At 36.2% G+C, this 25,300-nt stretch overlaps 1 protein-coding gene across 1 annotated transcript in view; it reads left to right on the top strand.

Annotated features, from left to right (window-relative positions):
• MIB1 (MIB E3 ubiquitin protein ligase 1) overlaps nucleotides 1-25,300 on the top strand; it is a 97,176-nt gene that overhangs the window by 23,569 nt on the left and 48,307 nt on the right. Inside the window, exons 4-10 of the mRNA XM_043444356.1 lie at nucleotides 3,833-3,937; nucleotides 5,372-5,438; nucleotides 6,739-6,943; nucleotides 13,748-13,931; nucleotides 15,211-15,355; nucleotides 17,033-17,166; nucleotides 20,891-20,998. Of these exons, the coding sequence (XP_043300291.1) occupies nucleotides 3,833-3,937; nucleotides 5,372-5,438; nucleotides 6,739-6,943; nucleotides 13,748-13,931; nucleotides 15,211-15,355; nucleotides 17,033-17,166; nucleotides 20,891-20,998 (948 nt within the window). The remainder of the gene's footprint in view (nucleotides 1-3,832; nucleotides 3,938-5,371; nucleotides 5,439-6,738; nucleotides 6,944-13,747; nucleotides 13,932-15,210; nucleotides 15,356-17,032; nucleotides 17,167-20,890; nucleotides 20,999-25,300) is intronic.

Here is a 25,300-nt window from a genome sequence, read left to right as displayed (position 1 = left end):
CCATGCTACACCTCAAAGTTTTAGGAATAAGGCAAAGCAGAGTATTCTATGGAGTGGGCTGGTTTAGGTGGCAGGGAATGGGGGGTGCAGGGGAGAGTGGGAACCTCATCATTACATAGTCTAGTAAGCCAAGTTCAGTTGAGAATTTGAGTCTGGCTCACTCAGGCAGTGTGTCCTTAGGTCGATAAAGCAATATGATGGCAGTGGACATCTTGGTATTGAAAGCCTTCAGCATGTCTGGCCTGTGAGTCATGTGGCTGCAGTCGGATTGCCCTTGACACCTGGTACCCAGCAGGCATCTTGGCAGCCCCCTCTGATGGATGCCTTTGTCTCTTTCCTGGCTGGATCTTGTGTTTTCTGTATCCTATTACATCATCTTCCTTAGTTACTCTTCCTTTTGACGGAGTACACGTCCTAGTAATGTTTTTTGAAAGAGTACATGAGAAGTAAGTTTTTTAATACTTTTATTCTGAAAAGTGTTTTAGCTTTATATTCTTCCTCACACTTAATTATGTGGTCAGAGGGTTAAAAAAACTTTTTTTCATCACCTTTTCAAAAGCAGTTGCTGCTAAAGCCTGAAGCCACATAAATGGTACTTCCTGGGATTTGTATTATATCGGCACTTCTTAGGGGGAATGCAAAGTAGCAACTTTGAAGCTTTGAGTCATCAGCATTACATTTTTGGTTTGTTATGATTTAATACTTGTTACATTTTAGGAACAAAAAGAAAAATAAATGAAACCATTTTGCACATATGACTCTGAGTGAGGGAACTTAATGTAATAGGAAGTCTTTAAGGTAACATTATTTAAGCACATGTTTGAAATGAAATACAATTTTTGTCTGACTCTGACTGTGTGTGTGAATGAATAACGTTTTTAATTTCCCCTTTTCCTTCATGGCTGGCTTCTCTCTCCCAGTCCTCTGGTGTAACCCACATGAACCTGGTGTAACCCACATGAAGGTGGTAGTGTATTCTTATCTTTTTTACCTTGAGGTTCAAGATTCCCCATTCTCCTTACTATGTGTTCTCAACTGTATGGTTAGTTTGAGCCATTTTAAGGGATAGATTCCAAATTGGACTGATATTGTGTTAATACTGACACCTACTATGGCCTGTCAAATGCCTGCATGTACCGTGGTTTTTTGCATGTGACAACAGTGTTAACACACAAATAAGCAGGTCAAGTGCAGGCTTTGACAGACATGATGTAAGGATATCATAGAAATGTGTAATATGGTCTTAACTACCTATGTTAGTATTTCAAGACTGTTTTCATTTTACAAATGCTTTAAATATATGTTAATTGCCTCATACACATACACTAGATATATTTCCTTCTTTTTATTTTATTTTATTTTTAGTCCTACCACTTTATTGCTACCAGCCCATCTCCCTCCACCCTCGTGCACACATGCTCAGTCATGTAACCCCTTGGACTGCAGCCCGCCAGGCTCCTCTGTCCATGGACTTTTCCAGGCAAGAATACTGGAGTGGGTTGCCATTTCCTTCTTCTATTTCCTTCTTTTTAAAAAACTTTATTATGGAAAATTTCAAACATACACCAGAAAGTATAATATAACAAATCCCCGTGCACCCAACATCCAACTTCAGAATTTATCAGTGTTTTAAAAACTGCCATTTATTTGTTGAAGAAACCAAGTTCTTTGTATTTTTCTGATCGATTCTTTATGGTATTCTTTAACGTGTTCTTCTAATTGTTGTATTTCTTATAAACCTATTGTTAGATGTAGAGAAATGAGTAGATTCGGGTTCAAGTTTATTTTGGCAAGAGTACCTCATTACTGGTGTGTGTACTTAGATTGCACATAAAGGAGGCATGTAAAGTCTTGATAATTCTACTACTAGTGGTGTTAAGATTGATCAGTGCAGATATTGTCCGTTTGATCTTCACAGAATTTCTCAGCAACCTTCTACCTAATGTTTTAGTAGCCATTCCACACATATTTATTAATCAGAATCGAAAGTAAGAAATTAATGTAGTTATTTTCTTATGCTTTCCACTTTACTTCCTACTCGACAAACTGAATCACATTAACAAATGAAGTGATTTCATTTAGTGATTCACAGTTTGAGTAATGAACTTGCTTATATTCCAAGTAATTTGAAATTTAGGATGAATTCAATTTAAACAAAATTTGTAGTCTTTTTTAGTTGATCAAATGCTTTTTTGTCCCTCTCGTAAAAACACAGGCTTATTTAATCTAGTACTGCATTTTTAAAAATAAATGAAATAGAATCTGACTGTATTATAATCAAAAGCGATTTTTCCTTCCTACAAATTGTGTGTTTCACTTTAGAATGTTAGAAACTCTTGCTTTTGAAGATTATACAGTGGTTAGTTGTGAAAATCATAAAACCCAACATGGCAGCAATGGACTCCGCAGTCGGGATGGTGGTTACTTCTGTTAGGAGGCAGGTGGGTGGGGTTGGTGAGAGGCATGCAGGGGACTTTAAAAGTACTGGTAATTTTCTTTTTCTTAGTCTAATGTTCATTTCATTTTTTAATTATTTTTTTAAAGTTTGTGTTGTATTTTTATAACATAATTTATTTTAAAATTAGAAAGAATAAACTCATTTACTAATGCTTTGAAATATTATTCAAGTATTTAATTAAATCCTAAGCATAAAAACTTTTTATCTCACAAAAGCACTGTAAACTACATGGCTTGCAAAATTGTTTCTTTAGCACAGGATGAAAATGAAGCAGTCATTATGTAAAATATGTAGCTTGCAAAACTGTTTCTTTAGCACAGGGTGGAAATGAAGTGATCATTATGTATCTTATTTGAGATAGTAGTCTGTTTTTAAGGGCATACCTTAAAAATTATGTTTAGTATCAGCCTGGCATTCTGAGAAACTATGAAGGGTGGTTGGTAAAGTGTCAAGTTGGAGGAGTCCTGAGTTGCACATGCACAGCCTCCCAGCCTGGGCTGTAGACTGGTTCACTTGAAAATCCCCAAGTTCAGTGCTCACTGTGTGTCATTTTTGTGTAGTTGATTCTTGGCCCTAAATCAATAGCAACTCTATTTTTTTTGTTTTTTGTTTTTGAAATATTGACTGCTCTAAGGAATCCGTCTGGTGGCATGTGGGGCCTGGAGGTAGTGTCTGGGTTTCCATTGTAGTCGTGGCATTTTAGCTTGGATGGCCTGCTTTTCAGGGCAGCTGAGAGGCACTGCTGGAGGAACCAGATCTCTCAGGCCTTCTTTAAACATGGCCTTTGAGCCTGTGCTCATCCCCGTTCAGCTGACCAGAGAGCTGAGTTATCTTGAATTGTTCTGGGTATTTGGTCAAAGATTTTAAATTTTGTATCAAAAAATAGGTTTAAAAGGATACACTGCTGTTAGTAGGAACCCTTTAAGAGTAAAGATTTTAAATTTTGAATTATGTATTTGCTGATAATCCATCATCACTGTAATCACTAAGCCTCTCAATTTAAAATTTCTGCAGTAGTTTTAGGGACTTCCCTGGTGGTCCAGTAGTTAGGACTCCATGCTCTCTCTCACTGCTGTGGCCCCAGGTTCAATTCCTGGTCCAGTAAACTGAGATACTGCAAGCCATGCAATGTGGCCAAAAACAAATAAATAAAATTTCTACAGTGCTTTTAGAAATAACCTTATAATATTCTGGAAAAGTATCTCTAATTCAATTGTATGTTAGAAGTGACATATATTTGGCAAGTAAGTGTTTTTCATGATCCTGTTACACAGGATTGTAACTGAAGTAATTTTAAAGATTTGAATATAATTAAAAGAATCAGCCTCTCCTCTCTTCTTAAAGATTTTTTTTCCCCTCAAAAATTTCCCTTAGGTAACAGAGATCCAAGACTGGAGTGCATCAAGCCCGCATAGCGCAGCCTATGTTCTCTGGGATAATGGTGCTAAGAACCTGTACAGAGTTGGCTTTGAGGGCATGGTAAGTCTAAGAACCATAGAAGATGAAAATATTGGGTGGGTGAAAGAAAGGAAATTAAAAATAGCCCTTATTGTAATCTTTCATTTTTTCTTGTGTCATTTCCTTTTGTCATAATGTCATCTGAATCATGAGTAGGCAGTAGGAAGGAACATCTGTAAAGTGAGAATTGAATATAATAGATGTTAACATTATTTTTAAGGTGTTTTTTTCCCTGTATTTTTAAAGTGTACTGTTGGTAATTGAAAATGACTGACCTAGAAACACTGTGAATTACTCAAGTGCTTAAGGAGTAGTATTTATATGTAGGTTGATTCCCATTCTTTTTTGATGGCTGGGTAGCACTCCTTGTATGGTTATGCCATTGTTTATGAAATTTCTGTTGATGGGTGTCTGGGTTGGCTTTTTGTTTTTGTTTTTCATTGTTGCAAGTGCTATTTCAGTGACATACATCCTTGTGCATATGTCTTTGTACATTTATGAGTATATTCTCTTAAGATAGATTCCTAGAAGTGGAATTGGTAGGTTAAAGTATCACATTGAAACAGTTTGACCCATGACTCTTTGGCTAGGATTGAACTAAATGTGAACTCCAGTGGCAAAGGAGGCTGTAACAGAGAGTTGGATTGTGTGTATGTGTGTAAAGGAGCTCATTTTCTTAATACAGTAAGTGTATATTGGTCACTTTATACATCTATATATGTGTATGTATATATATATATATATATATATGGTACTTTTAGGCACTTTCAGGTAATCTAGTTCTGAATTTTCATAGTCACCCTCAAAGTTTCTCATCTAACTTCACATTTTCTGTACTTTTCATTATACCACAACTGCTTCCCCATTCAAATAGATACTTAAATAATTTCTTATTAAAGCTAAGTGGGAAGGAACTTCAGTTAACTAAATTATGGTAAAATAAGGACTAAAAGTGATATAAATAGGAAATTATACGGACACAGAATCAAAAGACTGGATTTGGTACTTTCTTTTTCTCCCTTCTGACTAGTTTTGGATAATTTCCTTTATTAAATGAATCAATGCCTACCTTGTATATCTGATAAAATTGGTTAGAAAGATCAAATGAGATGACCTCTTTTTTGGTAAAAGTATCTTTTAAATGGAATGTATTATGTACTTTTTAAATACAAGATTTTTGTTGTAGTTCTTTTTTTCCAACATGTGTTTTTGAAAATATTTCAGTGGTAAAGATCCAGACATTTTAATTTTGAACTATAAAAGAAAGCTTAAAGTATCTGAAGATCAAGTTTATAGTTTTTGATGGGTGTTTTTGAAAGCAGTGTTTAGTGTGATTATTAACCCAGAGCTACTTCTGTTGAGGATAATGTTCTGAGTGAACATTTTTGCCTATTTTAGGTATTGAGCTATACTTGGAGCTTTTAAGGGTGATTCTTTTGGTTTCTTTTTTTGTAGTCTGATCTGAAGTGTGTCCAGGATGCCAAAGGAGGTTCTTTCTACAGAGATCATTGTCCTGTGCTAGGTGAGTTAGCAGACAAGAAAATTTCTGAATAGTGGGTCAGAGTTCGTGGAATCAGAAAAGCGTTTCAACTGGGCTTTACGAAAATTAGTTACCATTAAAGATTTTTAAAGGCATGCTCTTGGTTGTGTTTGGTTTTAAAAGCATTTGTTCTTTTTTAATGATTCATTTAATCTCTGAAAGAGTTGTCATGTCTTGCTAAATTGATACATCATTTATAGGGCATACCAATACTGTGTGAAACTTTTTTGTTTTAATCATGAACTTGTTGAAAAATTTTGTGTTGTATTACCAATGTTATATCTCTTATACTGCTGAGAATGAGACCGAACAATTTAATATTTATAAATTCCTGTGAAAATATAACAGCAGCTCCAAGATTAAGATAATATGATAAATATAAATTAACGTATGATTAAAATAAAGAACAAGAAAACCAAAACTACTTTCATTTTATAGATTCTTCATTGTTGCTACAATGGACATTTGCCACATTCTTCCAATTAAGCCTTTAGGCTCTTCTGATTTAGCTGTTCTCGTGTGAACTCTGTGTTCCTCTTTTCAAATCATTTGTTTTCCCTTACTGCCCCAAAGTGCTGTTTTCTTGCAGCATACTTTAATTTTTTAGAAAAAAGGAGAATATGGAAGAAAATCTTATGGTTTTGATGAGAGATGAGATCATCTCTCTTTCATTCAGAAATATTCTTCTTTTGTATTTGGACTTTACAAGAAAAGTGTGGAATCAACGTAGACGTTTAGGATCCCTCAGCATAGTGTTTGATGATCTTGCCTCCTTTGTCCCAGAAATAGCTTTGAAAACAATCTTGGAAATGGGCTTTTAAAATATTTAAAAATGCTATTGAGGCAAAAATCACAAAAACCATTTGGTAAATAATAATAGTAAGCACTTCAGAGATAACAAAATTCCAGGAGTCTCTTTGGTATTCTTTAGTTAGCTATCCTGACTCTTGAACAAGCCGTCCAGGCAGAAAGGTGAGTTACCAACGCCCAGAGCTTCGTGTTTCGATAGTCAGTGCCTTGTCATCTATAGATTCTGCTCCTCTTCAGTCATTGTTATAAATCATTACTTTATTTCTGCTTTTGAGTCTGTTTTCTTTTCTTTCTTTTTTAAGGCTGTATAATTCTAGATTTTTATACTCACATTTTATTCTCAAACCATTTTAAGATTAGATAGTAACTGAAACTCAACTGTCTGGGGCTTTTTAAAAACATTGAGAACAGTGCAGTTGCCTGTTGTTGCTGTGGTTTCCTCGCCCTTGGTCACCTCCCGCTGCAATTACAGGTGAGCAGAATGGCAACAGGAATCCTGGTGGGCTGCAGATTGGTGACCTGGTCAACATAGATCTGGACCTTGAGATTGTACAGTCTTTGCAGCACGGTCATGGCGGATGGACTGATGGCATGTTTGAGACCTTGACTACAACTGGAACAGTTTGTGGAATTGATGAAGATCATGACATTGTAGTACAGTATCCAAGCGGCAATAGGTTGGTTCTATTTCTTAATTTTCAGTAATGGCAAGTGAAATTTGTCTACAGAGGAACTCTGAGCCTTACAAAAAGCAAATAATGTGACATAACAAAGACTTCTTACAGCTGACTCTTCAGTAGTAGAAGAAAATCCAGAATACCTTAGTAAAGTGGAAGGAAGCAAGTAAGAACTTTGTGTATGTGTGTGTGTATTTATGAGTCAATGTTCTATGCACTTTTTTCTCCCTTTAGTGAGCAGAATACATTGTATCAGTATTGGGTCCAAGTGTAGCTAACAAGTTTTCTGTTCCTGGTGGACTGTATCAGTCTACCCTGAATGAACAGGGTAATAGCAGTGAACTCCTCTGGTCTCTGTCTCCTGTTGTCTCACGGTGACGCAGCTCTCCCTTGCCACACACTCACCGGTATCAGCAACACAGCACTGTGTGCATTTAGTCATTTCTGTAACCTTCCATACACACCATCCTTCATGCACACTCCATCCTTCCATGCTCCTTGTCTTCGTCTTCTCCGGATAACTCCTCTGCCTCCTGTAAATACTGAATATGTGCTTGCCTCCTCTCTCCAGCTACCCTCCCTGGTACATGCATACAATATTTGTCTGTTTAAGCCTCCTATTATCCACTAAAATGGTTATTTATTTGATCGTTGGGTTTCAAGTTTCTTGGAGACTGGGCCTGTGCCTTTTATTTATTTATCCCTAGGAGCCAAAAAGTATCCAGTTTACTAATATGTTTATAGTATTTTAGAGAAAAAACAATAGTTAATTGTCAAATCTTTATTACTGCCATGTACTTAAAGAAACTAACTCTCTCAAATTTCTTTAGGGGAGGGATTATATATAGAATAAGAAAAATAAACATTAAATTGCTATCCAAAGTATAGAATTAACTCTAATTGTTTTCAGATCTGGAGAATATATGTGACCATATCAAGAGATGCACAAAAAACATTTGACAAAATCCAACATCCTTCATGGTAAAAATACTAAATAAACTAAGAACAGAAGGGAACTTCTTTAGCCTGATAAAGGGCATTTATGAAATCCTACAGTGAGCAGCGTCCTCAGTGGTGAAAGACTGAATGCTTTCTCTTTTAAGATCAGGAACAAAGCCAGAATGTCTGCTCTCCCTGCTTTTATTCCATCTTGTCCTAGAGGGTCAAGCTGTGGCAGTTAGGCAAGAAAAAGAAATAAGAGGGAGAAGTAAGAGAATGGAACAAGTTAAGCCATCTCTGTTCACATGTGATGTGATCTCGTGCATAGAAAAATCTAAGGAATCAACAAAAAAAACTGTTAGAAGTAATAAATGAATTCAGCATAGTCATGGGATATAATATTAATACAGAAAAATAATATAAAAAGTGTATTTCTCTATACTACAATGAACAACCTGAAAATGAAAATAAGAAAACAATTCTGTTTATAATAGCATCAAAGAATAAAATACTTAATATTAAATTTAGCCCAATAAGTACAAGACATATACACTGAAGACTCTAAAACATTATTAAGGAAATTAAAGATGACCTAAATAAATGGAAAGATGTTTCATGTTTATGGATCAGAAGATCTAATATTGTGTAGATGGTGCATTAGTTTCCTAGAATTGCCACAACAAATTACCACAGAGTGGCTTCACACAGCAGAAGTTTCTTCTTTGACAGTCCTGGAGGCTCAAAGTCAAGGTGTTGGCAAGCCTGGTTCCTTCTGGGAACTCTGAGGAGGGTCTGTGCTGCGCCTCTTTCCTGGCGCCGACAGTTGCTCTAATCCCTGGGGTGCCTTGGCCGGCTGGCGCATCCCTTGTTTCTTTGTCTCCGTCTTCACTTGACCTTGTCCCCAGTGAGTCTGTGTGTCCCTGTGTCTTCACATGACCTTCTTCTTCTTTTTTGGGGTGAGGCACACATTTTATTCTTAAATTCATTCAAATTAATCTCCGGTTAGTCAAGTTCAGTATCAGAGATTATCTGATACTGAGAGCCACATAAACTATCCTCTGGCCCACTATTTTCTTTTCATCAAGCCAGCACTTGTAGCTTAGCCCTCCATGAGGAAAGAACCGTAAGGAGGTGTAGAAGAACATTAATTGAGCTCATGGAAATTCTAAAATCTTTTACATAGAAAATGATGAAAAGATGGTTGTATATGACCTTTTAAGGACACCAGTCATTGGATTTAGGGCCCATGCTAATTATTCATGACTTCATTTTGACTTGATCATATCTGCAAAGACTCTGTTTCTAAATAAGGTCACATTCAGGTATTGGGGATTAACATTTCAGCATATGTTTTTGGAGGAAATAATTCATCATTTAACATATGACAGTATTCCTCAATCAACAGATACGTACAATCCCTATTAAAATCCTGTTGCCTTTCTTTTACAGAAATTGGCAAACTGATCCTAAAATTCATGTGGAAACTGAAGGGACCCAGAATAGCCAAAATAGTTTGAAAATGAACAACAAAGTTGGAGGACTCCCTAATTTGAAAATTTACTACACAGCTGCAGTAATCAAGACAGTCTATTACTGACTTAAAAATAGACATGTAGATTCAGTTGAGTTCAGTTCATTCACTCAGTCATGTCCGACTCTTTGTGACCCCATGAACCGCAGCACGCCAAGCCCCCGTGTCCATCACCAACTCCCGGAGTTCATCCAAACCCATGTTCATCAAGTCGGTGATGCCATCCAACCATCTCATCTTCTGTCGTCCCCTTCTCCTCCTGCCCTCAATCTTTCCCAGCATCAGGGTCTTTTCAAATGAGTCAGTTCTTCACATCAGGTGGCCAAAGTATTGGAGTTTCAGCTTCAAAATCAGTCCTACCAATGAACACCCAGGACTGATCTTTAGTATGGACTGGTTGGATCTCCTTGCAGTCCAAGGGACTCTCAAGAGTCTTCTCCAACACCATAGTTCAAAAACATCAATTCTTCGGCGCTCAGCTTTCTTTATAGTCCAACTCTCACATCCATACATGACCACTGGAAAAACCATAGCCTTGACTAGACGGACCTTTGTTGGCAAAGTAATGTCTCTGCTTTTTAATATTCTATCTAGGTTGGTCGTAACGTTCCTTCCAAGGAGTGAGCATCTTTTAATTTCATGGCTGCAGTCACCATTTGCAGTGATTTTGGAGTCCAGAAAAATAAAGTCAGGCACTGTTTCCACTGTTTCCCCATCTATTTGCCATGAAGTGATGGGACTGGATGCCATGATCTTGGTTTTCTGAATGTTGAGCTTTAAGCCAACTTTTTCACTCTCCTCTTTCACTTTCATCAAGAGGGTTTTTATTTTTTTTATTTTTTATTTATTTATTTGGCTGTGTTGGGTCTTAGCTGGAGCATGTGGGGTCTAGTTCCCTGACCAGGGATTGAACCTGGCTCCCCTGCATTGGGAGCTCAGAGTCTTAGCCACTGGACCACCAGGGAAGTCCCCATCAAGAGGCTTTTTAGTTCTTCTTCACTTTCTACCATAAGGGTGGTGTCATCTGCATGTCTGAGGTTATTGATGTTTCTCCCGGCAATCTTGATTCCAGCTTGTGCTTCTTCCAGCCCAGCGTTTCTCATGATGTACTCTGCATATAAGTTAAATAAGCAGGGTGACAACATACAGCCTTGATGTACTCCTTTTCTTATTTGGAACCAGTCTGTTGTTCCATGTCCAGTTCTAACTGTTGCTTCCTGACCTGCATATAGGTTTCCCAAGAGGCAAGTCAGGTGGTCTGGTATTCCCATCTCTTTCACAGTTTTCCACAGTTTATTGTGATCCACACAGTGAAAGGCTTTGGCATAGTCAATAAAGCAGAAATAGATGTTTTTCTCGAACTCTCTTGCTTTTTCAATGATCCAGCGGATGTTGGCAATTTGATCTCTGGTTCCTCTGTTTTTTCTAAAACCAGCTTATAGATTGGTTGAGTAGAATTGAGAGTCTAGAAATAAGCCCTTGCATTTAAAGTCAGTTAATTTTTGATAAGTGTTCAGCACAGTTCAGTGGGGGAAACAATAGTCTTTTCAACAAATGGTGCTGACAGTATTTACAAATATTCAATTATTGCAATGTTCATCTAATTTTGTGTTAACTAATGTTTATGTCAATTTTGCAATAATTAAAAAATAAAGCTGCAGTTAAAGAAAGCACCCAAACCAAATCATGCAATGTCAGTTGTATATTGGCATGAAATAGAATGAAATTGGACCCCTAATTCACACCATGTATAAATATTAAGTCGGAATGAATCACAGACCTAAATGCAAAAGGTAAAACTGTAGAACTCTTAGAACAAAACATAGTTGTACATCTTCATGACCTTGGATTAAACTGTGGTTTCTTAGATATGACCTCCAGGGTAGAAGCAACCAAAGAAAAAGTGAATAAGTTATACTTCATCAAAATTAAAACTTTAATATTTCTAAGGGGGCTGTCAAAATGGTGAAGAGATAACCTGTGGGATGGGAGAAAATATTTGCAAATCATATGTTTGATTAGGGACTTGTGTCTAGAATACACTGTAAAGAACTCTTAAAATTCAACAATAAAAGGTAAATAACCTAGTTGAAAATGGACAAAGGATTTAAGTAGACATCTTTTAACAGAACATATTAATGTTGTTCAGTTGTATCCAACTTTTGCGACCCCATAGACTGAAGCCCACCAGGCTCCTCTGGCCATGGGATTTTCCAGTCAAGAATACGGGAATGGGTTGCTATTTCCTTCTCCAGGAGATCTTCCCAACCCAGGGATTGAACCCTGGCCTCCTGCATTGCAGGCAAATTCGTTACCATCTGAGCTACGAGGGAAGCTTCTCACAGAAGGTACAGAAATGGTCAATGAATGCATTGCGTTAGTCTGCTAGGGTTTCCTTAACAAAATATCACAGACTGGTGGCTTAAACAATAGATATTTCTTTTTTTATTCTTTTTTTACTGTTCTGGAGGCTAGAAGTCCAAGATCAGGGTGCCATCAGGGTAGGTTTCTGGTGAGACCTCTTCTGGGCTTGGAGAGGACTGCTTCCTCATTGTCCTCATGTGGCACCTCGCCTTTGTGACATCATTTAGCCTTACTTTTCTCCCTAAAGGCCCCGTCTCCAATACAGTTACGTTGGAGCCATAGAGCTTTACTGTGCGAACTCTGGAGGGAGTCAGTCCATTCTGTTTCACCCTTGAGAAGATGCAGGACGTTATTAGTTACTAAGGAAATTCAGTTCACAACCACAATGAAATACCACTTCACATACTAGAATGGCTAGAACAGAAAGGTAGGATAATTACAAGTGTTGCTGAGGGCATAGAGAAACTGGAACGAAACCCTCCTACATTAATGATAAGTAGGTGAAGTGGTCTAGATGCTTTGGAAAACAGTAGTTTCTCAAAATGTTAAATATAGAGTTGACGTATTACCCAGCATGTCCACTTCCAGGTTTATATCCAAGAAAATTACAATGTGCCCACACCAAAATCTGTACATGGATGTTTGTAGAAGCATTATTCATAACAGCCAACATGTGAAAATAAGCCAAATGTGTATTGACTCCTGAATGGATAAGCAAGTTGTGGTATATCCATCTAATGGAACATTTTATTTGGCTATAAAAAGGGATGGAGTACTGACATATGCTGCAACATAGATAAATCTTGAAAAAATTTGTTGAGTGAAAGAAGCCTGTCACAAAAGGTCACATACTATCTGATTTTATTTATAGAAAATGTCTAGAATAAGGAAATCCATAGAAACAGAAAGCGTTTATTACTGGCTGTTAGAGGCTGGGAAGAGAGAGTTGATTTCACAGTCACTGCTGATTGTCATGGGGGTATCTTTTTGTGATGATGAAAATGAATTTATTATAGTGGTGGTTGGTTATACAACTGAATATACTAAAACCACTGATTTATACACATTAAATGAGTGAATTGTATGTGAATTACATCTTAATAAAGAAGGGAAAAAAATCTTAAATTCAGAATAGCACGTATTAACATATGTTGTCTTAAATGGCCTCTTATTTGGAAATGGTAAATTAACACAGGTTAGGATTGTTACTTGCAGAATTCTTCCTTGGTCCAAATTCTCTTGGGTACTAGTGTTATTAGTAACATAACATTTGACTTTTAGGGAAAAAAAAAATTATTCTTTATTTAAGAACAGTTTATTAAGTACTTATCCTGTATTAGGGCCTGTGATTAGTTTTAGAATTACAGAGACAGTTAAGACATGGTCTTCTACTTTGAAGAAGTTTCCCTTTAAATTTGGATAGATAAAGTCAGAAATAGCTGTATTGCAATGTTGTAAGTAGTTTTGAGAAGTGAGTATTCAGGCTGTTCTGAAGGTACAAAAGAAGAGTGATCATTTCAGCTGGGCAAATTAACTCTCTGTTACAATCATCACTCAGCATATTAATAGAAGATTTGCATTCCATATACAATGGAATATTAACTGTTGTGTAGAGGGGTGCAGAATGGTGATCGAGGTGTGTTTATGTGCAATGAAACTTTACATGTTTCTGAAATGTTTTAATCTTTAACAACGAGTGTGTATTACTTTTATAACAATTTTTAAAGCATGCAAGCGATAATCTAGACAAAAGCGTATCGTACTAGTATGGTGAGATTATGGATGACTCTTCTCTCAAATTTGTGTAACAAAATTCTAAAAAGAAATACAGATCATTCAGGATGTAATCATAAAGGATTGCTTTACACTTTGGATGTGTTATAATGCTTTTCTCCCTCCAGTGGTTAACTATGAATGTTGTGCTGAAGTTAAGTAAACTTACCGACTTTGAATTTTGCTTTGGTTTTTAGGTGGACCTTCAACCCTGCTGTTCTCACTAAAGCAAACATTGTCCGAAGTGGGGATGCTGCGCAGGGCGCAGAGGGCGGCACCTCTCAGTTTCAAGTGGGTGATCTTGTGCAAGTTTGCTTTGATCTGGAGAGAATTAAACTTCTACAGAGAGGACATGGAGAATGGGCAGAAGCTATGCTCCCAGTAAGTGTGTATAAAGTCCTTTGGGAGTCGGAACTATAGCTTGCTTATGGAGTTTTGAAAAGCTTTGATGAGTTTAATTTTAGAAACTATAAATTAGCTTAATCCTTTGAGAACTGTACTCTACACTGGCAGCTTAGCATCTGTATGCCTTTTATTTTCTAAATTTACTTCAGTTAGAGTAACTTTGTTGTTGTTGTTTAGTTTTTTTTTTTTAATTTAATTTTTTATTGAAAGATGATTGCTTCATAGAATTTTGTTTTCTGTCAAACCTCAACATGAATTGGCCATAGGTGCACATATATCTCCTCCCCTTTGAACCTTCCCTCCCATCTCCCGCCCCACCCCACCCCTCTAGATTGATACAGGGCCCCTGTTTGAGTTTCCTGAGCCATACAGCAAATTCCTGTTGGCTATCCATTTTACCTGTGGTGATGTAAGTTTTCATGTTACTCTTTCCATACATCTCACCCTCTCCTCCCTTCTCCCCATGTCCATAAGTCCATTCTCTATGTCTGTGTAGTTGCTAAGTTGTATCCAACTCTTTGTGACCCCATGGACTGTAGCCCACCTGGCTCCTCTGTCCCTGGGATTCTCCAGGCAAAAATATGGGTAGCCTTTCCCTTCTGGGGATCTTGCCTGACCCAGGGATTGAATTCGGGTCTCCTGCAGTGTATTCTTTACTGCTAAGCCACCAGGGAAGCCCTTCGATTAGCCTGGGAAGATCCCTAAAGGGCTATAGTTAATATATGATAGATAAATCTAATTTGATAGAGCTTTTAGTGGCAAATGTAATGTTAAGGTGAGACAAAGAGGCTTCCTGATGATAGTGACTTTCATACTTCTGTCTTGAAATTAGGCTTGATTCCAAAAAGGATTTAAACATAGATGTAAGCTTTGAGCCCTTTTTGGTTTAAGTTTTTTTTTTTAGAAAGCAGATTTTCTTTTTTTAGACTAGATCAATGATAGTTTGGACTATTTGAGTTACAAGTTTTTTAGAGGTATCTTATAAGGTTACTTTTTTGAATAAGATTGTCATGATTATTTTTATATTCTTGTGGAAGTGTAATAGTTTTATTAAAATATTTTTTAAAGATACTCTGTAAAGTTTGTCGCTAGTAAATAATCCATTTGAATATGATTATCCTTTAAAAGTTTTTTAAATTAGGAATCAAGTAAAATTAATACTTCAAACATGTAAAAACTGATGATTGATTTCTATAGTGTAGACTTGGAAACATAAATCTAATAAATCAAACATAAATCTAATCTTGTTTTTAAGACTTTAGGTAAAGTTGGCCGAGTACAGCAGATTTATTCAGACAGCGATTTAAAGGTGGAAGTATGTGGAACATCTTGGACGTATAATCCAGCGGCAGTTTCCAAGGTGGCATCCGCAGGATCAGCCATTAGCAATGCGTCTGGTGGTATGTTCTGTTTTGTGTTTCTTTAATAGCAATGTGGTTTACATTAGAGCCCTTCCTCATTCTCCAGTTCTGGTACACAGATAATGTTGTGTGTGATCTTGATTTTCTCCAAGATCACATTACCTCACTTGCATATTAACTACCTTTTAAACTTGCGCTAAATGTCTTTTTTTTTTTTCTTTTTTCATATGACGAACCACCTTTGCACTGGCTGAGGTATGCCCTGTGAAAATTCTATAAACATGTTCATTTTCTCAGATATATCAAGGGCTTCTCCACGTCAAATAGGAGATACCTGAAATTCAACATGCTACTCTTTAGTCAGAACATTTGTTTTCTGCCACAGAACCATCACTCTCTTTGACTGCCTTATTTATTTTTTTTAATTTCCAATATTATTGCTAGCAGATGGCTTTCTTTCTGGATATTTTTATGTATCAGCCACACCTTTTCTCTTGTCATTTTATGAGAGGTATTGTACAGGCCACAGTGGGTGGAGAGAGCTGTGCTAAGATGTGCGTATGCTGGATGCTTGGGTAGACTCAGGCCCAGAGCTTTTCTTCTCATGATCCAGCTCTGTGTACACACTCAGTTCATTAGACAACTGGTTACAACTTACTCTAGGAATGTAGCTGACATCCAGAAGAGAAGATGGAGCCGTAACTGTGCACAGTAAGAAAGTGAAGGAAAACATTGGCTGGCCTCCAGTTTTATTTCGTGTTGCCTTCTGCTTCCTCTGCTTGGGCCATCTTTCCTGCTGTAATTTGCTAATGTGTTTGAGGTTAAATCAGGTGGTGTTTATTCTTACCTTGTGGTTAGATAGCATCACAGTAGGCTGACTTTTATCAGGCTGGCCAAAAATTTCATCCATAACATCTTATGGAAAAACCCAAATGAACTTTTTGGCCTACCTGTTACATATTGAAAGAGTGAAAAATTGTTGATATCCTTCTCTCAGATAATGTGGATTTGGTGTTGGGTCTCAGTTTGTGACCTCTTTGCTTTCCAGTAAGTAGATCCTAGAGTTAAGGAGGAGAACTGGGTAGATTCTCTACTGATCAATGCTATTTGGAGGGAAAAAAACCAAACCAAACCTTAGGAAAGGATTTATATAAGCACATACCTGGTTCTTTCTTGTTTTAGTCAGAACCAGTCAGTTGGCACCTTTGAAATATTTTATTTTAATATTTTCAACTGAAAATTGGTTTGTCCCTAAAATATTTCCCCAGAGACTATAGAGATTATATTGCTTTTGTATCATAATCATTGATCTGTTGCATTGAGGTCTGAGAGCAGTAAGATACACTCAAGACCTGAAAGGCAATTTGTATCATTATGATACTCCTGTGGTAGTGTGTTCATTTATAATACCTTTGGTATGACTCCAAAGTCTTGAATTACAGTTTGTGTGTAACTCTCTTTTTCTGAAATTTTAACTTGAAATACATGAATTGGAATAGACCGGGAGTAATTGTGGGCTCAGATTTAAAGCAGTTTTATATGGTAGTAATTGTAACTTGCATGGGTAGTATCTGTAGCTTAGTACCAAAGTAATATTAATGACAGACATAATAAAACAGGAAAAGTATATATTACAGGCATGTGGGTAATGGTTGTCTGTTAGTAGTTACGATTTGAGATCCTCCTATATTAGCAGCTTTATTTGATGCTTTACAGAAAGACTCTCCCAACTCTTGAAGAAATTATTTGAAACCCAAGAATCTGGTGACCTCAATGAAGAATTAGTTAAGGCTGCTGCCAATGGAGATGTTGCTAAAGTGGAAGATTTGCTAAAAAGACCAGATGTGGATGTGAGCATTTTAAACTTTATTTTGAAGCATGCGCAAAAATAGAATAGTTACAACAAACCTTTTACACAGCAGTTATTAAGATATTGCCACATGTGCTTCATCTATTCCTTCTTCCTTGTTTTCCTAAGGTATTTTAAAGATGACACTGGGCATTATTTCTTCATTGTGCATTTCTAGAAGATTACTGACTTTCTTATTTTAGTACTGACTTTTGAACTTTATGATGTCAAAATTTACTTTCAGGTTTTTAAGTAGTTAGTGTCCTTTGGGGAAATTCAGTGAAATTTTCTCGTGGTAAATGTTATAATGTTTTAAAAGTATATTTTAAAAATATATTTTAAAAATATATAAGCAATTATAAGCAATTTTCCATCCTTCTTTTCAAAACATTTAACCTAAGCTTTCCCCTCTCCTCCTTGTGAAAGTTGACTGTTTCATGATTCATAATGCAGTTGAATTAGGGGTCATGCATTTTGTAAATCTTAATAGTTTATGTTGTAATGTTACCATTCACCAAAGCCATATTTTAAATGGGTTCAAACTGCAAATTCTGGTTCTTGCTTAGTTGTTCACTGGCTTAAGCATCGCTACTATTCTGGAACCAATATGATGTCAGTGCTGGCCAAAGGATTGTAGGTTGAGTGTCACTTTGAATCATTGTCACTGTGTAGGGAGGGCTTTCATTACCATATCTTTGTATGTAAGTATGCTGGACAGTTTGACAGAGATCAGATCTATAATTTATAAGGTGAAAGTGAAAGATGCTCAATTATGTCTGACTCTGCGACCCCATGGACTATACAGTCAATGAAATTCTCCAGGCTAGCATACTGGAGTGGATAGCCTTTCCCTTCTCCGTGGCTCTTCCCAACCCAGGGATCGAACCCAGGTCTCCTGCATTGCAGGCAGATTCTTTACCGGCTGATCTATCAGGGAAGCCTGAAATAACATCTTATTCCTGTGATTTCATGTGGCATTTCAGGTTTGTTGGGGATCAGTTGCAGCAGCATGGCACAGTAGTTTCTTGATTGGTTGTGAGTTATATCACAAATAGTTTCAGATATTAAAGTACCAAATGTTTTTTTGTGTTTGGAATGTAGAGTCAGACTTCTTTTATATTTACTTACGCAGATTTACATTTTATTACACTTAATTTTTTCTTCATTACAGATTTATTTCAGTTGTTTTTTTAGAATGTAGTACATTCTAAAAATTTAAAGGGAAAAATAGTTCTCCAAGATTTGTTATGAAAAGCAGCTTCTCCTTCTCAGTGCTATTTTCCTTTTCTTCAGAGGCAACTGTTTTCATCTCTTTGAGCTGATTTCCTTCATACAGTTACCTCCTCATCTTTCAGTAATTTCTATTGTTTATTTCTTGACTTGTAGGTTTTAGAAGTTATGTTTTGATACTGCTCTGTGAAGGTGAGGATTCCACTTTCCTTCTCCACATTTAGCCCATCCTTTCCACACACATGCATACCTCTTCCAGGTTCTTAATATGGTATTGCTTTATAATTTTGTTAATGTTGGAACTAATTTTGCATGTTACATTCAAATAGCATCCGTATCTGAGCTGTGGAGGATACTTGATTGTGTTTTCTTGCACAACTTTTTGCTTTCCTTGGTGTTCATAATTGTTCTTTAAAAAAAAAATGAAACCGCCTGAGGTGTAATTTACATACAGTGAAATACATGGATCAGTCAGTTTTGACAAATGCATACACCAACATAATCCACAGCCCTACTCAGATGTAGAACACTTCCATTGTTCCAAAGGGTTCACTTGTCTCTCTTAACCCCAGGACATAATCTAAACACTTTTGTTTTCATTTGTTAGTAATCTGTATTGTTACTATTAATTCTTCTCCAGAATTCTCTCTTAATTGTGTAATCTCTTAAGACATTCAGCACATCAGGTTTTGTATGCGTTTCATCTGAGAGAGATTTCTCTTAGTGCCTCTGACGGGATCCATCTGGAATGTCTCTTAGTCATCATCCTCCAGGTTCCTTTCCCCTCTCTTCTGTGCTGGATTTCTTGTTTTCTTTATCCTCTGTCCTTCTGTCTCTAATTTTATTCTATTTTTTGTGAAGCATGGCTTTCAGTAGCTTCTTCAGAAATAGGGTACGTGAGAAATAGGCCTTCAGTATATAACTTTTTTAACATTACAGTTAAATTTTAGGTGGGAAGAGAATTCAAGTTTAGATATCATTTTCCTTCAGAATAATTCCATTTTCTTCCAGCATTCAGAATTGCCATTCTGATCCCTGATCCTTCATGTGATCTGTTTTATTTTTTCAAGCATGCAGATCTCTTTTTTTACCAATGTCTGAACTTGTACAGTGTTGTGCCTTGATGTAGATCTATCTTCATCTGTTGCTTTTAATGTTTGATCTTTTTATCCTGGAAATCATGTCTTTCATATGTGGAAATTTTGGATAATTTTTTAATTTTAAGATTTTAGTTTTAGAGCAGTTTTAGATTTTAATAAACTGAAATTGAAAGATACAGAGATTTTCCATGTATTCTGTTTGTTGAGATTGTTTTTGCTCCATTGTATTACCTTTGCTTTTTTGTTAAAAATCACTTGAGTGTATTTATGAGAGGCTGTTCTGGGCTTCCTGTTCTTTTCCTTTCTTCCGTTTGTTTATTCTTTGGCTAGTACCACACTGTCGTGATTACTGTAGCTTTGTGGTACGTCTCGGAGTCCGGTAGTGTCAGTCCCCCAGCTTTGTTGCTCTCCTTTAATATTGGGTTGACTGTTCTGGGCCTTTTGCCTGTCCATTTAAACTTCCATACAGTAACTCGCTGGGATTTTGATAGTGATTATGTTGAATCTGCGGATCAAGTTGGGAAGAACTGACATCTTGACATTATTGAGTCTTCTTATGCATGAACATGGAGTATCGCTCCATCTATTTAGTTTCTTAATTCCATTTATCAGAGTTCTGTAGTATTCCTTATGTACATTTTATACACATTTTGGTTATACCTAAGTTTTTAATTTTAGGGGGCGATAATGTAAATGGTACTGTGTTTTTACTTGCATTTCCTGGTTTATTAGTAATATTGAGCATCTTTATGTTCATGTCGGCTATTTGAAATGTCTTCTTTGGAAAAAATGTCTGTTTTTCCATGTTGCATTTCCATATCCATTTACACAACATCTGAAATGAAGAAAAGATTGGATATTACTGCTTTATAGTAGAACAGTGGAACAGATGTGTATAGCTTCTCTGGTAACTCATTTACGTATCCTTTGTGGTAGTTTGCTTAGCATTGACATTTGGCTGTGTTTGTTGAATTTATGCATACTATACTGGACAGTATCTTTTCTAAAAGTCTTCCATTCACCTCATTACTTTTTTTTTCATTGAAACAGACTCTGAGGTTTAATAATACTTAAAGTAGACACATATTTAAAATAAATGTAACTTCCCTTTGTCCCTCCTTCCCTCCCATCCTTTTCTGTTTCAACTTTGCAGATTGGCTAAAAGTTCTTTTGTAACTCTTTTAACAGTGGGACTCTTAGAGTGCCTGAATCCCTCCCTAACTTAGAAATGTGATACAGGTCAAGTTTCTGGTGATCTGTATCAGGATATATAGAACACCAACCTAAATTGTTCTCATAGAATCATTCAGTTTGTTGGGTTTAAACCTACACCATGTGTATGTATTGGCTCTTTCCTTCTTGTGACATTTCTTCATCCTTTCTTTTTGTATTTAGGTGAATGGACAATGTGCTGGTCACACAGCTATGCAAGCTGCTAGTCAGAATGGACATGTTGACATTTTGAAGTTACTTTTGAAACAAAATGTGGATGTAGAAGCAGAGGTAATTAAACTGAGTTTTAAAAATATTTAAGTAAAAATTAATGTCCTAGAAATGGTCCTTCTGTATCATTGAGATGGATGCTTTTTCATTTTGAAATTTAATATTAACTCAAGGCTCTTCTGATTAAAAAGAAAAAAATTGAGAAAAGACAGCATGAAGCATTTTGTGTATTTCTGTGCTCTCTCGATATTCTAGGCATAACCCTAAGTGAAGAAGGTTGAGTTTCTTTTTGCTATGGTAGGACTACTATGCTGTTGAGAGCTCGGTGGTATTTACCCATGACTCATACTGGAGAAATTGAGGAAAGAGGAATATAAATCACATGGGGCAAGATTTTCCCTGATCTGTGACACGCAGAGGGCTTTCCTTGTTTTTTTGTTTTTTCATGAGGGAACCAGTAAATTAGAATTTGTTTAGTCTTACAGTTTCTTAACCTTAATTTGGGTTTTTAAAGATTTTATAGTGTGTGTTTATCACTCTATGTGTGTATATGTGCTTAATTTAATGTAGAACGTGTTCTTATTAAAGGAGAAATTAATGATTCTTACTGGCATTGAAATTTCATTGGCTGGTGTGGGTAGAGGGCTTCCTTTGTTGCAGTTAACTATAACTGCATCACTTAAAAATATATTAGAATTGTATTTGTTTTAGTCTGATGCAGGATTACTTAGGAATAAGCCAATTCTATCAAATTCATACTAGGCAAAATGTTGCAATTTTGTCCAAATGACACTCCCATCTGAGGAAGCTATTTAATAAGGATTTGAATTTTGGAGGGCGAAATTTGTGGGTCAGTCTGTTTTTACTAATTATAAAAATTTAAAGACATGTTTGAAAACAGAAGTCTTACATTCTTTTTGCTTTTTTCCCCCATTTGTGTATATCTTGAGTTGATGAATAGCTACTAAAGAACCAGTGGTATTTTAGGTCATCCTTGATGTTGGCATTTTCTTTTGCCTAGAGCTTGAGTTTTAAATTAGCATATTAGACATTTGTAAACTGTACACTAGTTTTATTACTGTGATGTATTTATGAATGGGATTATATAATTTGACTTTGCGTTTACAGAGTAACTTTAAGTCACATCTTTCTTGGTTGTGAATTTAGGAGCCCAGTATATGTTACAAGGATTTTTTTTTTTTTTTTTGGTGATGCAAGATAGACTTAGTATAATGTAATATTTTGTAAATATTACATTTTGAACATCCCATTTTTTAATTTAATGAATCCAGAAACTACAAACTAAAATATTACAAGCCTTCTGACCTTTTTTTTTTGGCCATGCCTTGGAGCTTGCAGGGTCTTAGTTTCCTGACCAGGGATTGAACCTGGGCAATGGCAGTGAAAGTGCCGAGTAGTAACCACTAGACCACCAAGGAATTCCCCAGACTCTTCTGATTAAAGGAAATAAGCTGAGAGGCTTTAAAAACCAAAAATTTTTTTGTCTGGTTTTCTAAAAAAACCTATACTTTCTGATTCAGCATTACTAAACCTTACAAAGTGAGACTGTCCATAGACTTGTTCACATGAGAGGTTGCGTGGAGTAGGGGTGCAGCTGGGGGCTGGGAATGAAGTTGGCACTATTTTTCAAGAGTAGGGTTTTTTTCTTTCTTTCTTTCTTTCTTTTTTTTTTTCTTTCTTAATTGAACTCAAATAAGCAAAACAGTTATTACTCTCCACGTAAGACTAGAGTTGGGGCGAGGTCAGTAGTTTGTAAATAACATCATTCAATTTGGAAACTCCATCTGTTACTATACAGATATGTGTGGCCTTCTACCATACCACCTCTTGTATTTTCATTCTGGGCATTTTCTGTTTTAAAAACCATTGTAGGCAGATGTAATTTGTAGAGATAGTGTGAAAAAGGGGTATTTACACATCTGATTAAGTTAATAACACAGTTTCCCAGTGGGTAGAAAACTACATTTAAAAACTGGGTTGAAATGTAAATATAATTCATTGCCTAAGAATAAAGCAAAAGTTCAGCAAAGTTTCATATTTCTAGAATGTGAGATTCAACATTGTTATAAATAGCAATATAATTTACTTAAAACAGTGATTCTTAATTGGGGGGCATTTCTGTCCCACAGGGGACGTTTTGTGGAGACATTTTTGATTGTCACAACTGTTTGGTGGGGAGCAGGCGACTGACAGGCGTGTAATGGATAGAAACTGAGGATGCTGCTAAACATCCTCGAATGTACAGGGCAGTTCCCACAGCAAAGAATTATCCAGTCTAAAATGTCAGCAATGCTGACTGGAAATCCTGGTTTAAAAGAGGGAGAAAATGTTAATTTTTCAAAGGCACTTAAAATTGTGATTCATCATTTGTAAATTGATCGATCTGTTTGTAAATTAATTATTATTGGGAATTTTAAACAATTGTAAAAATAGAATAGTCTAATGAATCCTGTGTACTCATTTTTCCACTTGAGTTATTTTTTCTGGCCAAGTCTGTCTTTTTTTTTTTTTGGCCAAGTCTGTCTTATCAGTACCCTCTTAACTCTCATTTCCTCCACTGAATTATTTTGAAGCAAATCCAGATATCATATTATTTCATCTGTAAATAGTTTTAGTATGTATCCTAGAAGATTAAGTGCTCTTCTCTTAAAACCTTTATTATACCTTTAACACACCTAGACACAATAATTTAATAATGATTTTTTTAAATCCAATTTTATTAAAAGTTTGAAGTTAGCTGAAGAATAAAGAGAATAGTATATTTTGTTCTGTGGGAATCTCATTCTGCATCCTTTAATTTTATTCTTCTGCATCAAGAAGTGAGCTCAGGATAGTATAGCTCACAGATTGCAATCTATAGCCCGAAGGCCAGGTCCAGCCCTTCATTTCTTTTTAAAAGTATTATTGGAACACAACTCAGTCATTCATTTATTTTATTGTGTAGTCTGCTTTTGTGCTCCAGCTGCAAAACTGAGTAGTTGTGATAAAAGATCATATAGCTTGTAAAACTTATATTTACTTTCTGGCCCTTCACAGAAAAGTTTGCTGGCCCCTAGTATAGATGACTATTTCAGATTTTTTCGTTGATTTAAGCTGTTAGAAAGCTAAATTATTTGCTGTATATTATACCTTTCAAATATGTGATAAGGTTACATTTTTTCCCTATTTCTTTTTCTTAGGGAAAACTCAGAGCCATTTTGGAAAGTTGGTTGTCTCCATGTATGACCTACTGAATACAGTAGGGTTACATTCTGTTTCCTTCTTAGTGTGTAGGTAGAGGCACCGAGGACTGTGAGATCTTAGGTATGTCGATTTGGGTGGGCTCATTTTTCATCCTCCAAGGACTCAGTATTTTTTTTTTTCCTACTGATGAATATAATAAGTAAAGTTGTGGAGGATTGAATGGAAGCCCAGTTTTAAAAAGTGAGTTCTTTACAATAAGTTTTTCAAATATAGTACAAATACATACTGATGATATCAGCAAATTTTAAGTGGTTTTATTATTTAAGACTAATGAAAGGAGAATATTAATAGTAGGGAATAATACTAGACTTTGTCAAAAAACCCAAGTTTGAATGGTATTGTTGCTGTCTAAAATAATATTGGGCAAAAAGTTTAATTGGTTTAACTTTCTGTTTCATCATCTATGATAATAATTTGAAGGGGTGGGGAGTTGAGTAAGGGAAACAAGATACCACTTATAATATAGAACACCATGGAAATTTAAGGTTTCATTATTATCTGTGTTCTTATTAAACATTTCTCTCCAACTAGTGAAAGTTTGGAGAAGGAAATGGCAACCTAATCCAGTGTTCTTGCCTGGAGAATCCTACGGACAGAGTAGCTTGGTGTAGTCTACAGTCCATGGGGTCGCAAAGAGTCAGATAACGACTGAGCAACTTCACTTTCACTTTTCTTTTCAGTGAAGGCTAGCAGTTTCTCAAAAAAAACAAAAACAATGAACAAATCCCAGATGCTATTTCTATCTGATTCTGTTTATCCGGTTAATGAAAACAAAACTGTAGAAAACATTGTATTTAACTGTAATCTGCAAAGGAACGGGCAAGTAGATTTTCAGTTCAGTCTCTCAGTCATGTCCAACTCTTTTCGACCCCATGAATCGCAGCACGCCAGGCCTCCCTGTCCATCACCAACTTCTGGAGTCTACTCAAGCTCATGTTCATCAAGTCGGTGATGCCATTAAGCCATCTCATCCTCTGTTGTCCCCTTCTCCTCCTACCCCTAATCCCTTCCAGCATCAGGGTCTTTTTCTAATGAGTCAACTCTTTGCATCAAGTGGCCAAAGTATTGGAGTTTCAGCTTCAGCGTCAGTCTTTCCAA

This window comes from Cervus canadensis, chromosome 23 (genome assembly GCF_019320065.1).
Source record: "Cervus canadensis isolate Bull #8, Minnesota chromosome 23, ASM1932006v1, whole genome shotgun sequence".
Taxonomy (NCBI): domain Eukaryota; kingdom Metazoa; phylum Chordata; class Mammalia; order Artiodactyla; family Cervidae; genus Cervus; species Cervus canadensis.
The sequence above is the reverse complement of the archived record's forward strand: the minus strand, read 5'-3'. Positions and strand labels throughout refer to the sequence as shown.